This window comes from Dermochelys coriacea, chromosome 1 (genome assembly GCF_009764565.3).
Source record: "Dermochelys coriacea isolate rDerCor1 chromosome 1, rDerCor1.pri.v4, whole genome shotgun sequence".
In the NCBI taxonomy this organism is placed as follows: domain Eukaryota; kingdom Metazoa; phylum Chordata; order Testudines; family Dermochelyidae; genus Dermochelys; species Dermochelys coriacea.
The window spans coordinates 78,507,773-78,528,081 of NC_050068.2; the positions used below are offsets into that span (position 1 = coordinate 78,507,773).

Below are 20,309 nucleotides of genomic sequence, written 5' to 3' on the forward strand. Positions count from 1 at the left end.
AAAACACAGATGGTCATTATAGGTCTCTTTCATCCTGGATTCTGCTCCTATTGTAAACTGAAAGTGTGTTTTGTGCATGCACAAGGTGCAAATCGATTATCTATGGGCTAGCTCTATATGCAGCATGGTGGCTAGAGAATGAACTGTGACAACCTGTCACAAGTGTATAGTGAATTTCACATTTCAATCTGGAATTTCTTCTTTCGTGGGCTATTTTAGATCAGAGGAAAACTGAATAGCTTAAGAGTTTGGAATACAGAGTTCGCCATTAGTTTGAATCTAGTCCAGGCCACTAGCTACTACATGTTCTGACCATATGAGTGCTTCAAGTGCATTCTGATAAATTAACTATCAGGCAGTCCCTAGTGAACGGATGTCCACCTTATCAAAATTATAATCACATCTAGCACTCAGATATGCAGCTTTGAGAGACAGGAAAGAATTAGGACCAAAATTTCCAAAAGTGATTAATTTTGGTGTCTCCATTTTTGGGTGTCTAACTTCAGGCAGAATAGACATGATTGAAAAATTTGGCCTTTGTGTGCATTGCAACTGAACTGCCTTTTTCCCCCCTAGAATTGGTCTTCTGTCAGAGCTGAGGCATAATGGAGAGGGTATTAGTAGTATCATGTTGCCACTGCAGAGATGTCATTCAAGAAAGGGGCCTGGAGACCCAACATTCTTGCCTGTAGCTATGGTCTCTATGGTGTGCCTGGTGGTAGACTAGTGACTGCCAACTCAATTCACAAGTGTATAAAACAGAAGTCTATATAGTACACGATGTAAAGTGCTATCACTAACATTGTAGTTGCTGAAACAATCTCAGGTGAATCCTGTTAGATATCCTGACAGCTCAGATTCATAGATTCCAAGGTCAGGAGAGACCATTGTGATCATCTAGTCTGACCTCCTGTAAAACACAGGCCTTAGAACTTCCCAGAATTATTCCTAGGGCATATCTTTTACTAAAATATCCAATCTTGATTTAAAATTGTCAGTGATGGATGACCCTTGGTAAATTGTTCCAATGGTTAATTATCCTCACTGTTAAAAAAAAAAAAAAAGACCCCTTGTTTCCAGTCTGAATTTGTTCTGCTTAAACTTCTAGCCATTGGATCAGATTATACCTTTTTTTTGGCTAAACTGAAGAGCCCATTATTATATATTTGTTTCCCGTGTAGATACTTAAATATTTTAATGAAGTCACCTTTTAACCTTCTCTTTGTTTGGCTAAACAGATTGAGCTCTTTGAGTCTAACACTATAAGGAATATTTTCTAACCCTTTAATCATTCTTATAGAAATTCTCTGAACCCTCTCTAATTTATCAACATCCTTCTTGAATTTTGGCATCAGAACTGGACAGAGAATTCCAGCAGCTGTCCCACCAGTGCCAAATACAGAGGTAAAATAACCTTTAGTCCAACACGAGATTCCCCTGTTTATGCATCCCAGATCTCACCAGCTCTTTTGGCCACATCACATTGGGAGCTTGGGTTCAGTTGTTTATCCACCACAACCCCCAAATCTTTGTCAGAGTCACTGCTTCCCAGGATAGGGTCCCTCATCTGTAAGTATGGATGAAACATTATTTGTTTTTAGATGTACACATTAACATTTAACTATATTCAAATGCATATTGTTTGCTTGTGCCTAGTTTACCAAGTGATCTAGATCATTCTAAATCAGTAACCTGTCCTTTTCATTATTTACCACTCCCCAAAGTTTTGTGTCATCTGCAAACTATGTCAGTGATGATTTTATGCTTTCTTACAGGTCATTGATAAAAATGCTAAATAGCATAGGGCCAAGAAGTAATCCCTGAATGACCCCAGTGGAAAGACACCTGCTCGATGACAATTCCCTAAATTTTGAGAACTATCAGTTAGCCAGGTTTTAATCCATGATAATTTTATATCATTCTAGATTTTTAGTCAAAATGTGATGCAGTGCCAAGATCATCTCTTGAGATCAGCTGAACTTTAGGTATGTCTACACTGCAATCAGGAGGTGCGATAGCAGCATGTATAGGCACATCCAAACTAGGTTTCTTTGAGCTAGCTTGCTATACATAGCAGTGCAGCTGCATCAGCATAGATGGGATTGTACTTGGGCACCTAGCCATGCCACCCCTGTGCCAGTACGTCTACACTGCCATTTTTAGCTTGATCAAAGCTAGCTTGGGTATGCCTATATGTGCTGCAATCACACTTCCTGATTGCTATGTGAACATACCCTAAAAACTAAATTCTGTACTGGATCCATGTTGGATTGTTGGACCTGTATCTGCATAAAACCCTACTGATGTTACTGGAGTTATTGTTCATGCTACTAGAGGGTGCAAAAAAACAGAGCATCTGAAACAGTAAGCCGTTTTGCCCTTCTTTCCCCTGTCTCCTCAAATATTACCATCTGGATTTATCATTTATAGGCTTTACTATGAGGCTCAGCACAGTATCCGAGCAGAGTCACACAAATGAGGGTCATTCTTGTCAGTTGCCGGCTTGTTCAGATCAAGGAATGACTGGTTCACATTCTTTAATTTATCCTCATAATACCCCTGGAAGGTTGGTAGGTAGTACTATTACCATTTTGGCCAATAATAACCCACACTGTCTCCCCAAACCCAGGAAGATCTAAAGACAAAAATAAATACATAGAATTCATATTGTATAATGTAAGCAACCCCATAATCTTATTTGGTAAATCATATCTACTGTAGGCTTGGATCCTGCAAAGGCTTATGCAAGTGCTTAATGTGAAGCACAGGTAGCCCCACTGAGCTCAACGTGGCTACATACATTCTTAAGTGTTTGTAGGATCAGAGCCTTAGACTGTAAACTCCTCAGACCAAGTACCATGTTTGAAGCTCTCTGTTCAGAGTATATATATATATATATCTATGGCCCTATACACAAATGTGAGTCTGCAAAATGAGGGGTAAAATGGGAAAAAACAACGGAACCTTTTCTACATAAGAGATAAAGAGGAGCAGGCTCAGGAGATAAGGTAAACGACAGAAAAAACAATTTGATATCTTCCATTGTTGTATGTAGTGCAGTTTTAGCTGTGTTGGTCCCATGGTATCAGCGAAACAAAGTGGGTGAGGTTATATGTACTACTAGATCAAGTTCCGCTGGTGAGAGAGACCAAGCTCTCAAGCCACACAGAGATGAGCTCTAAGATATTACCTCACCCACCTTGTCTCCCTAGAGAAAAACAAGGCATCCGCTTTTACAGATTGTTTGATTATTCAACTCTCCTCTGCTGGTTTTGTTATCTAATACATCCTCATGTTGATAAAACTGCAGTCCGAGTAAGGGACTAAACTGGATGTCTAGAGACAACAAAGAGCATGTTGATACACCCTGGATATCAGATGTGCCATGAGGAATTAATTTGGTTCAAAGTAGTAGTTTGGCAGAAACAACATACTTATAGACTATTAATAGAGAAAATTTTCACAGAAGCTGTGACCTTTATGCCTCGTCCTGGGCTAATAGCCTTGTCTCTGTTACATTTAAGCAAATCATTGCAGCAAGAGATCTTATTTGTATCTTTTTTTAAAAAATCACAATTATAAGGCCTGAACTCCTACTATAGAGCTATTGTCTATTACAAATATTGATGCAGCACAGAGTCTACCATTGAAACATGACAGGGAAAAAGGCAGCCTTTATGGACAACTAAACCACAATGTCCCCCTGGCTCTACCACAAATATTCAGTCAACCTTAACTACCACTGATTTTAGCTGGAGGCCTCAGGTAGATTTGGGAAAAGTCGGCACTCTAGATGTTATAAACTGTAAATATGACCTGATATGTATGAAGTTATTAATAGCAGAGAGATAAAATGTGAGTTTGCAGCTCAGTGCACATGGCAGGAGGGGGTTAAAAACCCCAAACCAAAGGATTTTAGGATCTCTATGCTGCTTGGATTCTGGAGGCAAGGATTTTCTGGGCATAATCAAGAGATTCCCAGCAGATTAGCCTGAATTAGCCCTATAAAACATACAGAATTTGCTTATTATAGAAACTTCTATTACCTTTTGAAACTTAAGACTGTAACTCATTTGTGTATATATGTTTACCTGCTTTGACCTGGTAATAACTCTCTTGTTTCCTTTTTCTATGTAATAAATCTTCATATAGTTTATTATAGGATTGACTACAAGCATTGTCTTTAGTGCAAAATCTAAGGTGCAACTGACCCGGGGTAAGTGACAAGTTCTTTGGGACTGGGAGTAAACTGAATATTGCTGTGATTCTTGGAGTAAAGGACCATCTAACACAAAGGTACGCTTACCTGAATGGCCAAACACATCAGAGTTGCCAAGGAAATTGTCTGTGACTCCATGTTTAGGCTGTTACACTGTCTGAAGAATTTATAATAATAAATAATAATAATAAATGGTTGGTAAAATCTAAGTATAGAACTCACAGCCAATTCCGGCTTTGTGCTCTGGTTCCTAACACTATGCCCTGAGGTTGGTACTCATGCCCTTCAGTCACTGCAGGCAGTGTTACCCAGAGAAATCCAGAGGTGAAGATAATTTATGTTTACAATATTTGATAGTATAATTCCATTCTTTTTGACACTGGAGAATTAAATTCATCTCAAGCAGAAGAACCAATTTGGATCATTTTGTGAGACTTCAGTTCAGTGTAACTCTGGGCTGACCTTTCAAAAAATTAGTCTTCTTACTAATTAGAAGCAACCATTACATGTATGAAAGTCCATAGTATTTCAGCATGTCTATGCTTCCAAAATGTTTGCACTGTGAAATAGTGATGTGCTGAACTTAAAATATGATAAACGGATTACATGTTTGAATAGAATGCAGTTAGTCTTAATGATGGGTGTCCCGCTGTCTGGAGTGGCTCACGACCATCATTGCCTATCCCAGGGCAGACGGTCAAAAACAGGGCAGAAACCCCAAACTGGTGGTATGTCCTATAATTAGATTTCCCCAAGACAGTAAGAAATGTGAACTCCTGGATCACTATACATTGAATCACAGCCAGTCCTCTTAGACTCTCCAGTCAATCTTGCCACCCAGACAAACCGGACTTAGTGATAAATGGTCACTTATATCAAAACTGCATTCAGGTTGGTTCCAGTCCCAGTCACGTATCCCAGATCAACTGGTACCCTAGATCTTGCACCAAAGACAACACTGTATCCAATCCTGTAATAAACCATCTAAAGGTTTATTAACTAGGAACTAGAAATAAAATGGTTATTTACATGTTACAGCAAGCAAACATACACACAAATGAATTACCATCTACATTCTAAGAGTGACAGAGTTATAGTGATCTATCAATTCAAAGCGTCCTTCAGGGTGGACCCAGGGGTAACCGCTAGGGATCTCTTCCTCAGTTTAGAGTTTCTGGCTCTGTCAGAGTAAAAACAGCAGAGAGAGAGAGATGAGGCATTTTTATCAATGACCGGGAAGCAGTGACTCTGACAAAGATTTGGGGGTTGTGGTGGATAAACAACTGAACCCAAGCTCCCAATGTGATGTGGCCAAAAGAGCTGGTGAGATCTGGGATGCATAAACAGGGTCAGAGTAAAAACAGCAAAGAGAGAGATGAGGAAATGTTCCTTTAACTATGTGGATAGGAGAAGCTCTCTTGTCGGTGTAGTAGCGTCTTCATTGAAGTGCTATTGAGATGCAGCTACACTGCTGCAGCATTGTAAGTGTAGACCTGCTATTTATTTTATGTCCTTGATTCAGCTTCCAAGTCCACAGGATGAGGTTCCTTAAATGTAGCATTTTCAAAGTGTGATAGGGCCATTAACCAATCCTTTGCATTGTGATGCTCCTTAATGGCTCATGCAATTTTGATCATTCTTCTGGATGGGTGGGAAGAGGGGACCATTCCTGTGCCTAGGTTCACAAGTTCAAAGCAAACATTTTCAAAGTTATAAAGCAAAACTTACATATTTCCTTATAGCATGGAATGCAGACATTGCAAATGAGATTAATGCCTGGAGCAACTTACAAGCATTTCATAGAGTCTAAACATTAAATACATTCTTATAAGACTAATACCTATTTTGAGCAAAACTAACATACAGGTGAACTGGTCTGGTGTCCAGCTATGATTTTGTCAGTTCTTAGAAAATGCCTGCAGCCTAGGCAAGAGCTGGCATCTGGCCTGCCAGCATCACAATAGGTTTGTATTAATGGACTCCGTGCCCACAAAAAAAGGGCAGAGTTACAGAGCCCCTGGAAAATTATTAAATGACCATCCTTGACAGTTGACCCTTGAAGATATGACCCTGACAATTCCATATTTGTTTCTGCTTTTAGATCATTTGTTGTTTCAGTGAAATATATACATTTACATGTACAAACGTATGCGTTACAAAGGGTTATTACTAGGCAACACAATGTGAAGTGAAGAGCTTTTCAGGAATAATGTCCTAACAGTGAGATCTATGCGGCTAGAGAATGGTCTCCAACAGGAAGTGGCACTAACCCCACTATCTAGCCATTTAAGATAGGACTCAACAAGACACTGGGGAATATATTGCAGAGAACTACTGTACATTGTTAGGGAGATGGCCTAAAGGATGCAAAAGGATGTTTCCATTTCTAATGTCTGTGATCCTATGAATTTTGCATTTTAAAGCTGTCCTTTCTTATGACATGCAATATATTTTTAAATGTCTGAAATACAGTACACCAATTTGGAAGTCTTTATAGCTATACAACTGCTTATGCCAATGAAGATCAGGGATAGTGCTCATCTCCACCACACCTTCTATCATCCCTGCCGTACCCATACCATGCCACCTTGACCCTCTTAGACTAAGGCTGGGACACCGCTATCATAAAACCATCTCCACCAAAACCCCTGGCCAGTCATTTATGTGACATGAAAAAGAATTCATACAATAGCTTTACAAAAAAGCAGAATTACAGAATTATTGGCACTGTAACATAATGTAGAAAATATAAGCTAATATATATACTTAGATGACCAGTAATGTCATAGCTTGTGGAAGGCAGTAGCAACTAAAAGCGAATGATTGTGAAATTAAATTATTTTTAAATTTATATTTAATGCCCCCATACACAATCCCACATCTAATGCTATCTGTAAAAGGTAGGGAAATTCCCAATGCTGTCTTGGATGGATATAAAACAAAACCAAGGAGCATGATCTGAACATGACCAGACTGTCAATGTATTTCTGAACTGCTGTATACAACCTCAATATTCAGTGGTCTGCTAGAGAATTAAAGCCAGTTTTCACTTCCCTCAAATTACTTCTGGTTCAAGTAAGGTTTCTTCCTCTAATGGTCATAGCAGCCAATCAATTTTCTTTGCATTGCCTTATGTACCTTTCAAACACTAGAGCCAGATGGCTGTCTATTGCCACATTTATCGTGGAGAAACAAGTGAAAAGTTAAACAACATTGAATTAACAACGAAAATGATGATCAGTGTGATGAGATCATATAATTACTTTGTGATGTAAGCAATGTAGGCTTGATTGTTACTGACCTCTGATGATTCTGAGCATAAGTGAAATGTACAATTCTAGAAAAAGCATATGTGTATTAAAAGTCACGTTATTTATGTGCATAATCATAAATAATCAATTTACATTTCTCCTTTCTCTGCCTCAGTGGGTCTACTTTATGGCTCAGTTACCAACATTTAGCAATCATCTTTATTTTGTGTCTGTGTACCAAAAGCAAGCAAACACAAAGTTTGACATAGTGCACATGCCAAATTATTAATATTATCATTTTTATAGTACCTGAAAGGGGAATTGGTGCTTTACAGAACAATTAGAAAGACAAATTCTGTGCTCCAATGAGCCTGTCTAGTGTGAGATAAGACAACTAGTGGGGAATAATAAAAAACAGCAAGGGGGTGACAGAGAGAGGAAGGACATGGGTTATGGCAATAAGATTAGGCAATTACTTAGTTTAGGCATGTATACTTGTTGAGGCTTTAATTAAAGTTATCTATTGTTATTATTATTAACTGACTTTTTCAAAAGAGGCTCAGTGAGTATGGACATTCAGTAAGTATGCTTTCAGGAGCATAGTTTACTTGTACTCTAAAGGATATCTTATTTCACTTACTTTTTGCATCTTACAGACAGAAGATATATTTGAAGGACTTGCAGATTCCAAAGTAAATATGACTATGAAGGATTTACAGTTCAGCAAATAACAGCCACAGATTTTGAAGCTTTCACTGATTTCACAATGATGGAATGATAAAATCTGTGACTGAGCCAAGATATACCATACTAAACAGCCTACCTCACTGTACTGATGTAAAGCAGCATGGACAAGTAATACAGTGGCTCCCTGTTAAGATCACCTTTTATAACATTATGATAGTGAACTCGCTTTCAGCTGAGCTAGGAGAAGGTGTGATAGACTTGTTTCCCTTACTGACCCTTTTTTAGTTTTATGGACTCATTATTCAGAAACTGAATTGCCTTCTCTTGTTAGTGTAGGCAACGTGGTCTAGTGGACAGGGACCAGACTCAGAGGGAAGATTGGGAGTAGCTCCCAGCTCCCACACAATCTCTGACATTACTTTCTTTTCCTGTGCTGAAGGGATTATGAATAGGGCCCTACCAATTTCACGGCCCTGAAAAACATGCGACGAACTGTGAAATAAGCCCTTCCTTGTGAAATATGATCTTCCCAAAATCAGCTGGGGTGGGGAAGGGCAGGACTTGTCCTTCCCCGGCATGGCTGTTATAGGGGGAGATCACACCCACCTCCACAGGCAGCGCAGAAGCTCTCAGGGCGCCCAGGCTTGGGGCTGCCGCCCTCCCCCTGTGGCTCCTGCCCAGCTTCAGGGAACCCTAGTGCCAGGGCTTCTACCCACTGCTGCCACCCCCCCTGCTGCCACCCCCCACAGCTCCTGCTGGGGCTCAGGGCTGCTGATGCCCCCACCCCCTGCAACTCCTGACTGGGGGCTGCCATCCCCCACAGCTCCAGCCTCTGCAGCTCCTGCCTGGCTCGGGGCTGGGGGTGCCTGGCTTGGGGCTGCCCCACCTTGGCTCCTGCCCTGGCTCAGGACACCCAATCTCCAGGGCTGCCGCTGCCCTCCCTTGCAATTTCTGCTCAGGTTCTGGGCACTTGAGCTCCGGGGATTCTGTTCTCTTGCCCCTGTGGCTCCTGTCCGGGCTCTGGCCACTCAGGCTCGGGGCTGCTGCCCCCGCCCCTCACGGCTCCAGCTGAGACTTGGGGCTTCCACCCCCTGTGACTTCTGCCAAGGGCTCAGTGGACCTGGGCTGGGAGCTGCCAACCCCCTCACAGCTCCAGCCAGGACAGGGAGTTTTGGCCCCCCTTGAGCTCCTGCCTGAACTCCAGGCTCCCCTCCCACCATGGCTCCAATGAGGGCTCAGGGTGCCCAGCTCAGGGCTGCTGCCCCTCACAACTCCTGCCCGGGCTGCCCAGGCTCAGGGCTTCCGCCTCTCCTCCTGGCTCCTGCCTGGGCTCGGGGAGCCCGAGCTCAGGGCTTCAGCCCCAACAGCTCCTGCCAGTGCTGGGGCACCCGTTTTTCAAATTGTCCAGAACCCTTGGGAACAGTCCCCATAGACCTATACATTAATCACCACCGGCCCTGACTAGCAGCTTGGAGCTCCCATCTGGGGCACTCCCAGCAGCACTGGGGAGATCGGATCTACCTTCACCTCCGGGAACCTGCTCCAAATGCAGGAAACGCCACACCTGCTGCCTTCAGAACTGGGCTCTGAAGCCAGCACAGACATGAGTATGGCAATCCTGCAACCTCCATATAACAACTTTGGGACCCTCACCCCAATCCCCTTTTGGATCAGGAATCCTACTGTTGCAACACCTTGAAATTTCAGATGTAAACATCTGAAATTGTGAAACTGACCAATTTTAAGACCTGGAGGCTGTGAAATTTACGAAAGTGAACCATGAATTTGATAGGGCCCTAATTATGAAGCCTTTTCTAGGCTCTATGTTGCACTGGTCAGAGTAACAGAGTACCCAGTAAAGAGCCAGCAGTTCAGCACTTCCAACAATACAAGATACTTCCAACAATACAAGAATCCTGGCCACCCTCTGCTCTTTGAGATAGGGACCCTTTGCATTTTGCATATTATTCAGAACCAAGTACATTGTTGACTCTTTAAATAAATAACCATAATAACAAAACCAGGGTTTCAGGGGAATACTGCTGCACTACTTTGCTGATGGAACTAAGCTGTGTGCTAGCAGCCTACTAATGCACAACCTGTTGTGGAGTATTGCTATAGTTACTGATCACCTTTTAACTTTAGAAAGAAAAGGAGTCTTGTGGCACCTTAGAGACTAACAAATTTATTAGAGCATAAGCTTTGTGAGCTACAGCTCACTTCATCAGATGCATGCAGTGGAAAATATAGTGGGGAGATTTTATATACACAGAGAACATGAAACAATGAGTGTTACCATACAGACTGTAACAAGAGTGATCAGGAAAGGTGAGATATTACCCGCAAGAGAGTGGGGTGGGGGGTGGGGGGGACCTTTTGTAGTGATAATCAAGGTGGGCCATTTCCAGAAGTTTACAAGAACAGTAGGAGGGGAAATAAACAAGGGGAAAGAGTTTTACTTTGTGTAATGACTCATCCACTCCCAGTCTTTATTCAAGCCTAAGTTAATTGTATCCAGTTTGCAAATTAATTCCAATTCAGCAGTCTCTCCTTGGAGTCTGTTTTTGAAGTTTTTTTGTTGAAGAATTGCAACGTTTAGGTCTGTAATCGAGTGACCGGAGAGAGTGAAATGTTCTCCCACTGTTTTTGAATGTTATTCTTGACGTCTGATTTGTGTCCATTTATTCTTTTACGTAGAGACTGTCCAGTTTGGCCAATGTACATGGCAGAGGGGCATTGCTGGCACATGATGGCATATATCACATTGGTAGATGTGCAGGTAGACGAGCCTCTGATTGTGTGGCTGATGTGATTTAGGCCCTATGATGGTGTCCCCTGAATAGATATGTGGACACAGTTGGCAATGGGCTTTGTTGCAAGGATAGGTTCCTGGGGTAGTGTTTTTGTTGTGTGGTGTGTGGTTGCTGGTGAGTATTTGCTTCAGGTTGGAGGGTCTCCTCCCCGCTCTCCTGCTGGTAATAGCTCACCTTTCCTGATCACTCTTGTTACAGTCTGTATGGTAACACCCATTGTTTCATGTTCTCTGTGTATATAAAATCTCCCCACTATATTTTCCACTGTATGCATCCTATGAAGTGAGCTGTAGCTCACGAAACTTATGCTCTAATAAATTTGTTAGTCTCTAAGGTGTCACAAGTACTCCTTTTCTTTTTACGGATACAGACTAACACGGCTGCTACTCTGAAACCTTTTAACTTTAGGTTTCTTCAGTTGCGTGACAAACTGCAGAACTACATACCTTTCACAGACAGATGGAGTTCCAAACTCCTGGCTTAGTTAATGAGGCTATAGCCTGCTAAGCTGCACAATCATTACTAAATATGTTAATGTATCACATTCCACTTTACTCTGATTACTATGTGCATTCTTGGTTTGCAAACAGCAAGAGAATGTTCAGCCATTATAAATGCTTGGTTTGTGCAGATCTGTTGCAACATTTCATTTCCACCACATGAATTGATATAGGCTTCCCAGTCAATTTCTTCAGACAGCCAACTCTTGTTGAGGTGTGTTGCAAGGCTACACTACTGTCACACAGTCCAGTTTTCAACAAAAGGTTAAATGGAAAAATCTACCTTCCAGTCACTTTAGTTTTCAAACTGGCAGCCTAGAGCCCCCCAGTCCGACCTGTACCTCATTGTGGTATGGGGTGTAACATCTGAAGTAGGGGATTGATTGTGAGATCTATGCCATCAGTGATGAAGGCTGGTCCAAAATATCACTTTGGGCATTATGTAAGGTGAACAGGTCCCCTCGTGCACTTGTGACGGGCTCGCAACAAAGTCCCCCTGGGGACCTGTCCTGTGATGTCCGCAGGTGCATCTGCAGTATACCATGACAATGTATTCAACTGTTGCTGGGATCGCCACCAATCCATCAAAATTGCAACCTGGAATATTGCAATTCTTTACAGGCATGGTCATCAGGTCATTATCTCATGCAAAATGGACCGTCTTGGCATATCAACTGCAGGCCTAACAGAAGCAAGGCTGATAGATCATGGACACCACAAGGTGGGAGATTCATTAAATCTGTATTTTGGTGGTCCTAACCACTTACATGAGGTAGCATTACTACTGTGAGGCAAGGCCAAGTCCTCCTTGATAACGTGGACGCCCATGTCTTTTCAACTACTTATTGTACATCTTAAACATTGGCATGGTCACTTCACTGTCATAGTAACCCATACGTGGACAGAAGAATCTGCTGGTTTAGTCAGAGATCACTTCTATGATCAATTGGAATCTCCAGTATGTACTGTCCCTCCACATGATAATCTTGTGATCCTGGGCGACCTAAATGCAGTTACTGGCACCCTCTGAATTGGGTTTGAACAGGTTATTGGCCATTAAGGTTCAGGTATACCCAACGATAACTCCTGCCACTTGCTCATGTTCTGTGCCTCCCAGAATCTTTCCATTCTTGGGTCATGGTTCAAGTGGCAATGCATATACCGGATGTCCTCGATCTCTCATTGTGGCATCACTCAGAAGGAGATGGTCCGCATCATCACTCGTCACAGGTGCTCTTCACCTCTTGCAGAGTATATTGTGGTGTGGAATGTGCCGTGAACACAGATCAACACCTAGTGGTTGCCCGCATGGTGCTGCTGCTGTTTCAATGAGCAAATACGCCCTCTGCGATGATGAAGAAGTTTGACTTCGATGCACTTCTCCGCATGCTGGGTTTAGCCAACAGGTTTTTTATTAACATCAGCAATAGACTCTCTGTCCTAGCTGACCTGCCGGACAACGTCGAGGTTGCCTGTTCTCTTCCATCCTCTACCAATCTGCCAAGCAGATAATCGGCTACAGGAGCCCAGCACATCAACTATGGCCATCAGACAAAGCCGGTCCGCCGCTTTTTCAGGGAAAGCCCCTGGCACACCGGAACGGTTTGTTTACCTGCCACATCCGCACGTTCAGCCAATCGTGGCTCCCACTGGCTGCGGTTCGCCGCTCCAGGCCAATGGGGACTGTGGGAAACGGCGCAGGCCAAGGGACGTGCTGGCCGCCCTTTCCGCAGCCCCCATTGGCCTGGAGCGGGGAACAGCGGCCAGTGGGAGCTGCGATCGGCCGAAACTGTGGGCATGGCAGGTAAACAAACTGGTCCGGTGCACCAGGAGCTTTCCCTGAACAAGCGGCGGACCGGCTTTAAGAACCCCTGGTTTACAACAGATATGGAATCATCATCATCTTGGCATGACAACCAAATTCAGGATCCATTCAAGCTGTACCCTGTCCATACTGCTGTTCAGTTGTGAAACATGGATACTACGCTGCTCAGACTGGGAAAACCTGGAGGCTTTCCACACAAAATGCCAACGTTGTATATTGGACATAAAGTGAAATGACTTCATTTTGCATATGTTTACTGTCGCTCTGGTCTACAGTCTCTTGGGGCATTGTCTGCAGACGGCATCTTATGCTTTTCAGACATATCATGAGAATGCTACAAGACTTTCCAGTGAACGCCGTTCTCTGGGTGGCTTGTAACATCCGGGAGAAAATTTCACCGACCGAGGGGTGGAGGCAGCTCAGAGGCAGACCCCCTATTACATGGATGAATCAAGTCTGTTCTGAAATTGTACTCTCGGTCCTTTGCAGCTGCACGGGAATGGATCAAATGGCGAACGCTTGTTACGGCCAACTGTTTGGCTAAGCACTGAAGAAGAGAAGAAGAAGAGCACAGAGTCTGTTGTCCATGAGAGGTAATGTAGCTTCTGTTTTTATAAAGCACAAATGGAGTTTGGTATATTGCCAGTTTTGTAAAAGATTAAGGCTATCAAGTACCTAAATCAAGGACTCAGGCTGCACCCTAACATGCAGTTAGGGTTTCTGAGAACACAACATATCACAATAATGTGATATGCTGACAGGTATTAAGGGGTTAATCTAAGTCCTGGGAGGTAATGATTTGGAACTGTCTTCCTTAAGCCATTGTGGTCTTTTAAATACAGCTTAGTTTACATTAAAATATCTTTTTAAATTTGCCTCCTCCATTGAAACCTTTTTGAGGATTCCTGGAAGGTTTGTGTGTCTTCTAAAACTGCTTTTGCAATTATCTGCTCAGGCTGCACCTCTTGCTACAATAGCTAGTTATGACAGTATTTTGCCTTGCTGCTGCAGCATCCGCCCCTTGTTCCAGAACTCAAGATGATCCTAGTTCAAGGAAGCCACGTTACTTTTAGTCTGGCTGAGTACACCACTCTTTATGTCACAAATAAGCCCCTTATTTTAAAGTTAATATGAATTGCTATATTGCTGGTTTCAGAGTAGCAGTTGTGTTAGTCTGTATTCGCAAAAAGAAAAGGAGTACTTGTGGCACCTTAGAGACTAACAAATTTATTTGAGCATAAGCTTTCATGAGCTACAGCTCACATTGCTGTAAACTAATCTTTATGTATAAGAGACTTAGTGTGTTAGGTCAGCAATTTACTTAAATCCCTATTTTCCACAATGTTTAGACTGGATATTATTTTATAGCAAATAGTATAATTTTGTTCTAGCTCCTTAAAAGGACCAACCACGGTCTCCCTTTAAGACCAAAGTGCACCTTTGCACTTGTGCAGCCTGTATTCTTCTTGGGCCCTTTATTAACATTCTTTCCCTTATATGCTGTTCAACGGCTGCCACAGCTGAGCTGTTCTGCACAGATTTTCAGCTCAGATGGGGGGAGGGTGTGTTAATTACAAAGAAAGATGGAGACAGGCCAGACAGACCCTCTGGTGAACTGTCTCATACATGCGCAGCCTACTTCCTGCTGTTTTGCAGCTACAAAGATCACCTGTTGGTGTTGGCATTCACCCAAGCTGGGGCCTTGCGGAAATGACAGAATCAACTAGAAATGAGAGCCAGCTCATATTCCAGCTACCCAAATGAGGGAAATACAAAAACAGATTATTGCAATGTGGCCTAGCTGCTTCATATAGGAGCCAAGAGGGGAAAATGTAGAAAACAATCATTTAAAAGAAAGCTCTGCTTATACTGGGTCTCTGACTGCTGCTATTTTCTCTCTACATCCACAACAGAAAAACATGTCTCCACAGAGAACTCTCTCTCTCCCTTCTGCCCCTGCTTGAGATGTTGGATGCTCCCAACCCTAAATAAAATATTATAAACAAAGATCCATATATTTTACTTAAATAATCGGCCAACTCCACTGGTCACACATGCTTATTTAAAGAAAGCCTACAAAATCGAGTCTGGAAAAACAATATGCAAACCTACCTCTGACTGAAAATCATACCTGTACAGGAGAAAGACTATGTACCATTTAAGTTTCATTTCATCCTTCTAGTCAGAAAGGCAGATTAACAGTAATTAAATCAAAAAGATAACTGATATAGGCTGTCTTTTTAAATATAGGAATGTTGTCTTTTAAATGATAAAATACTTCTATACAAAATTCAGGTCATATACTATACTTCCAGAAGATACAGACTTCAAATGAGGCATTGAAAGCTATTTACAATCTGTATTTACCCAAAGCAGCAACATTCGTGATATTCAAAATGTTTAGTGGAATATCTCTAACCCCAAGTTCAAACACGTTTTGACATAATAAATACACATTCTCTAGTATGGCTTAACTGTCTTTAAAAGAGTTCCAAAGAGGTTCATCTTTTGCCCAGTAATTCTTTTTTTAAAAAAGTAAGTGAATATTAATTGTTCTTTTCAAACAATGGAATGAGCCCCAGAGCCTATTTCTTGCCGAGAAAACACTTCATGAATAATCAATGCATATTCCAGGTCCTCAATAAGCACCAATTCTTCAAACCCTCAGAGTATCAGGCAGCTCTTGTGACTTTGGCCTTTTAACTGTGACACTTCTTGCCATACCCTCCTCTATTTTCACACACAGCTTCTAGCAGCTAGACAGGTAACCAGAAACCAAACCCTAGTAGTGAGAGCAAGCATAGCCTAATTTGCACATTATGAATTATTCAGGAGTTCCTGATTCCTGCACCTGCACAGAGGCAGGAAACTTGCAAGGAATGAGCATTACTCTTCTCTTAGGTTTACACAAGCTCAGTTACTGCTCAGCCAGTTTGTTCTGTAAGAGGTTTCAGAGTAGCAGCCTTGTTAGTCTGTATTCGCAAAAAAGAAAAGGAGTACTTGTGGCACCTTAGAGACTAACAAATTTATTTGAGCATAAGCTTTCGTGAGCTACAGCTCACTTCATCAGATGCATTCGGTGGAAAATACAGTGGGTAGATTTATATACACACACAGAGAACGTGAAACAATGGGTTTTATCATACACACTGTAAGGAGAGTGATCACTTAAGATGAGCTATTACCAGCAGGAAGGAGGGGGGGAGGAGGAAAACCTTTTGTGGTGATAATCAAGGTGGGCCATTTCAAGACATTCAAACAAGAATGTCTGAGGAACGGTGGGGGGTGGGGTGGGGGGAGAAATAACATAGGGAAATAGTTTTACTTTATGTAATGACCCATCCACTCCCAATCTCTAGTCAAGCCTAAGTTAATTGTATCCAGTTTGCAAATTAATTTCAATTCAGCAGTCTCTCCTTGGAGTCTGTTTTTGAAGTTTTTTTGTTGAAGGATAGCCACTCTCAGGTCTGTAATCGAGTGACCGGAGAGAGTGAAATGTTCTCCCACTGGTTTTTGAATGTTATAATTCTTGACGTCTGATTTGTGTCCATTTATTCTTTTATGTAGAGACTGTCCAGTTGGACCAATGTACATGGCAGAGGGCCATTGCTGGAACATGATGGCATATATCACATTGGTAGATGCGCAGGTGAACGAGCCTCTGATAGTGTGGCTGATGTGATTAGGCCCTATGATGGTGTCCCCTGAATAGATATGTGGACAAAGTTGGCAACGGGCTTTGTTGCAAGGATAGGTTCCTGGGTTAGTGGTTCTGTTGTGTGGTGTGTGGTTGCTGGTGAGTATTTGCTTCAGGTTGGGGGGCTGTCTGTAAGCAAGGACTGGCCTGTCTCCCAAGATCTGTGAGAGTGACGGGTCATCCTTCAGGATAGGTTGTAGATCCTTAATGATGCCTTGGAGAGGTTTTAGTTGGGGCTGAAGGTGATGGCTAGTGGCGTTCTGTTATTTTCTTTGTTGGGCCTGTCCTGTAGTAGCTGACTTCTGGGTACTCTTCTGGCTCTGTCAATCTGTTTCTTCACTTTAGCAGGTGGGTATTGTAGTTGTAAGAATGCATGATAGAGATCTTGTAGGTGTTTGTCTCTGTCTGAGGGGTTGGAGCAAATGTGGTTATATCGTAGAGCTTGGCTGTAGACAATGGATCGTGTGGTATGATCTGGATGAAAGCTAGAGGCATGTAGGTAGGAATAGCGGTCAGTAGGTTTCCGCTATAGGGTGGTGTTTATGTGACCATCGCTTATTAGCACCGTAGTGTCCAGGAAGTGGATCTCTTGTGTGGACTGGTCCAGGCTGAGGTTGATGGTGGGACAGAAATTGTTGAAATCCTGGTGGAATTCCTCAAGGGCTTCTTTTCCATGGGTCCAGATGATGAAGATGTCATTAGTGTAGCGCAAGTAGAGTAGGGGCATTAGGGGACGAGAGCTGAGGAAGCGTTGTTCTAAGTCAGCCATAAAAATGTTGGCATACTGTGGGGCCATGCGGGTACCCATCGCAGTGCCGCTGATTTGAAGGTATACATTCTCCCCAAACGTGAAACAGTTATGGGTGAGGACAAAGTCACGAAGTTCAGCCACAAGGTTAGCCATGACATTATCGGGGATACTGTTCCTGATGGCTTGTAGTCCATCTTTGTGTGGAATGTTGGTGTAGAGGGCTTCTACATCCATAGTGGCTAGGATGGTGTTTTTAGAAAGATCACCGATGGATTGTAGTTTCCTCAGGAAGTCAGTGGTGTCTCGAAGATAGCTGGGAGTGCTGGTAGCACTGCTGGTAATACCTCATCTTAAGTGGTCACTCTCCTTACAGTGTGTATGATAAAACCCATAGTTTTTTTCTCTGTGTGTGTATATAAATCTCCCCACTGTATTTTCCACCGAATGCATCCGATGAAGTGAGCTGTAGCTCATGAAAGCTTATGCTAAAATAAATTTGTTAATCTCTAAAGTGCCACAAGTACTCCTTTTCTTTTTTGTTCTGTAATTAAGGGTTTTGGGTCTTGTACTAACCAATGAAAATGGAAAAAAATTCTCACAGCATCAAAAAACAGGGCAATCATTCAACCTTTTCTGAGGTAAACAAATTCTATCAGAATGTAGCATTCATCTTACACATTCTAATCCAGATCAGACCAGAGACACAAGAAACTGAATATACACCATTAAGAATGTGTCTACCAGCTACTCTATTTAGATATTTACTCAGCTGTAAAAGACAGCACATTTATACTTTTCCCTAGCTCAGAGCTGCAAGTATTTCACTTGGTAACTTGACCATTCAAATTGTTTCCCTCCAAAGTCTGCAGATATAACTCGGATAAATTATCCACCTTGGCAGTCTGGATAAGATCAGGGGTCCTATCAGTTTAATGTTAGATATGTCCTCTCTTAAGAGACTAATCCTGAATTTTCAAGAGGATGGATTTAATGAGCAAATAGATGTTTTCCATCTTCAGCTACTATAAGCTTTGTCAAAGAGTTAGTGACTGTGATGCTAATAAACCAGGCGCCAGCTCTTGCCAAGGCTGCAGGCATCAGCTGAGCACTGACAAATTCATAGCTGGAAACCAGCTCACCTGTATGTTAGTATTGCTCAAGATAGATGTTAGACTTGTAAGAAGTGTTTAGATTCTATAAAATGCTTGTAAATTGCTGCATTCATTGATCTCACTTGTAATGTCTGTATCCCGTGCTATAAGGTAATATGTAAGTTTTGCTTAATAGCTGTAAAAATCCCTATTTTGAATTTGTGAACCCAGGCAAGAGAAGTGGTTTCCCTGTATATCAGGGAGGACTATTAAAACTAAATGGGCCATTGTGAAATATCACTATACAAAGACTGGGTTAATGGCCCTTTCACACCTGTGCTATGTGCAAGAAATCTCATCCCATCAGCTTGAATTCTGGAAATAAAGATAGCTGCCATGAAAATTCTTCATCTCTTTGCTGTTTGGACTCACAGGACTGGAGTTAGGAAACAAAAGCAGAGATTCCCCAAGGTCAGCCTGGGTTAGCCCTAAAAGACATTCAGTGCCAACAGATTACTGCATCTCTGTCACCTTTTGGAACCGCAGACTAACTCATTCGTGTATTTATGGAGCCTGCTTTTAACCTGTAAATAATTCTCTAATTTCCTTTCCTAGTTAATAAATCCATAGTTAGTTTACTATAGGACTGGCTACAAGCATTGTCTTTGGTATGAGATCTGAGGTACAAATTGACTTGGGGTAAGTGACTGGTCTCTTGGGACTGGGAGCAACCTGAATGCATCCGATGAAGTGAGCTGTAGCTCACGAAAGCTTATGCTCAAATAAATTTGTTAGTCTCTAAGGCCTTGCATAATGACAGGTTTCAGAGTAGCAGCCGTGTTAGTCTGTATTTGCAAAAAGAAAAAGAGTACTGGTGGCACCTTAGAGACTAACAAATTTATTTATTTATTCCAAATGCATCCGATGAAGTGAGCTGTAGCTCGCGAAAGCTTATGCTCAAATAAATTTGTTAGTCTCTAAGGTGCCACAAGTACTCTTTTTCTTTTAGTCTCTAAGGTGCCACAAGTACTCCTTTTCTTTTTTGCGAATACAGAATAACACGGCTGCTGCTCTGAAACCTGAATCTTTTGTGATCTTTGGTGTAAGTGACCATTTATCACTTAGTTCATCTTGTCTAGGTGGCAAGACAGACTGGCGTGCCTAAGGGGGACGGCCTGTGACTCCATGGTAAGACTGCTATAGTGCTTCAGAGTTCACATTTGTTACTGGTTGGTGAAATCTAATTATAGACCCTACCACAAGTTTGGGGTGTCTGTCCAGTTTTTGACAGTCTGCCCTGAGGTTGGCACTCATGGTCATGAACCACTCCAAGCCGAGTGACAGTAACATCTAACAATAAATCCAAATACGACCCAGAATCATTCTATTCTAGAAAATAAATATAAACATTTGCAGAGAGCTGACACAATCAAATTAATTTCAGAGTAGCAGCCATGTTAGTCTGTATCCGCAAA

The 20,309-nt window shown here is 42.1% G+C and overlaps 1 protein-coding gene across 10 annotated transcripts in view; it reads right to left on the minus strand.

Moving 5' to 3' along the window:
* KLF12 (Kruppel like factor 12) overlaps positions 1-20,309 on the minus strand; it is a 361,876-nt gene that overhangs the window by 63,526 nt on the left and 278,041 nt on the right. For 2 of the 10 annotated variants that reach the window (XM_043504589.1, XM_043504590.1), the window contains one exon: positions 7,521-7,556. The exons of the other annotated variants lie outside the window; for them this stretch is intronic. In XM_043504589.1, the coding sequence (XP_043360524.1) occupies positions 7,521-7,556 (36 nt within the window). The remainder of the gene's footprint in view (positions 1-7,520; positions 7,557-20,309) is intronic. 10 annotated transcript variants of the gene reach the window in all.